Genomic DNA, 549 nt, shown 5'->3' on the forward strand with positions numbered 1-549 from the left:
TTTCTTACTACTCCCCTCCCGTCCATTATCCTTCCCACTCCACCTATTCCACTTCCTCCCTAAACCCTCGTCCTACAACCTTTTGCCTCCCCTCCTCAGGTCTTTGTGGAGAACATGATGCGCAAGTGCAAGCAGGCGCTACGCCTCTTCAAGGAGGGCAAGGAACTGATGTTTGATGAGAGCTCGCACTACAGGCGCAACCTGACGAAACTCTCACTGGTCTTCTCGCACATGCTGTCAGAGCTCAAGGCCACCTTCCCCCAGGGCTCCTTTGCGGGCGACCAGTTCCGGATCACCAAGGGCGACGCAGCAGATTTTTGGAAAAAGTGCTTTGGAGACAGGTCAGTAGAAACAGCACTGTGTTTGTTGAGTGTATGGAGTGTGGGAGGGAAGGGGAGGGAGGACAAGTATAGGGAGAGTGGGCAGGGTGAGCATGAAGTATGAGGCCATGTGCTAATGGAATGATAATGAAAAGCAAGAAGAGTTTAAGTGTCAAGAGCAGTGGTTGAGGTTGGATGCAAAAAAAGACTTGATAATGAGATGAATAAG

General features: G+C 50.6%; 1 protein-coding gene across 1 annotated transcript in view; it reads left to right on the forward strand.

The window, feature by feature from the left end:
• LOC119588625 (E3 ubiquitin-protein ligase CBL-B-B-like) overlaps window positions 1-549 on the forward strand; it is a gene marked incomplete at its 3' end in the record, with an annotated part of 53262 nt that overhangs the window by 6259 nt on the left and 46454 nt on the right. Inside the window, 1 exon segment of the mRNA XM_037937265.1 lies at window positions 100-341. Coding sequence (XP_037793193.1) covers window positions 100-341 — 242 coding nt within the window.

Source organism: Penaeus monodon, chromosome 24 (assembly GCF_015228065.2).
Source record: "Penaeus monodon isolate SGIC_2016 chromosome 24, NSTDA_Pmon_1, whole genome shotgun sequence".
NCBI classification, from domain to species: Eukaryota; Metazoa; Arthropoda; class Malacostraca; order Decapoda; family Penaeidae; genus Penaeus; species Penaeus monodon.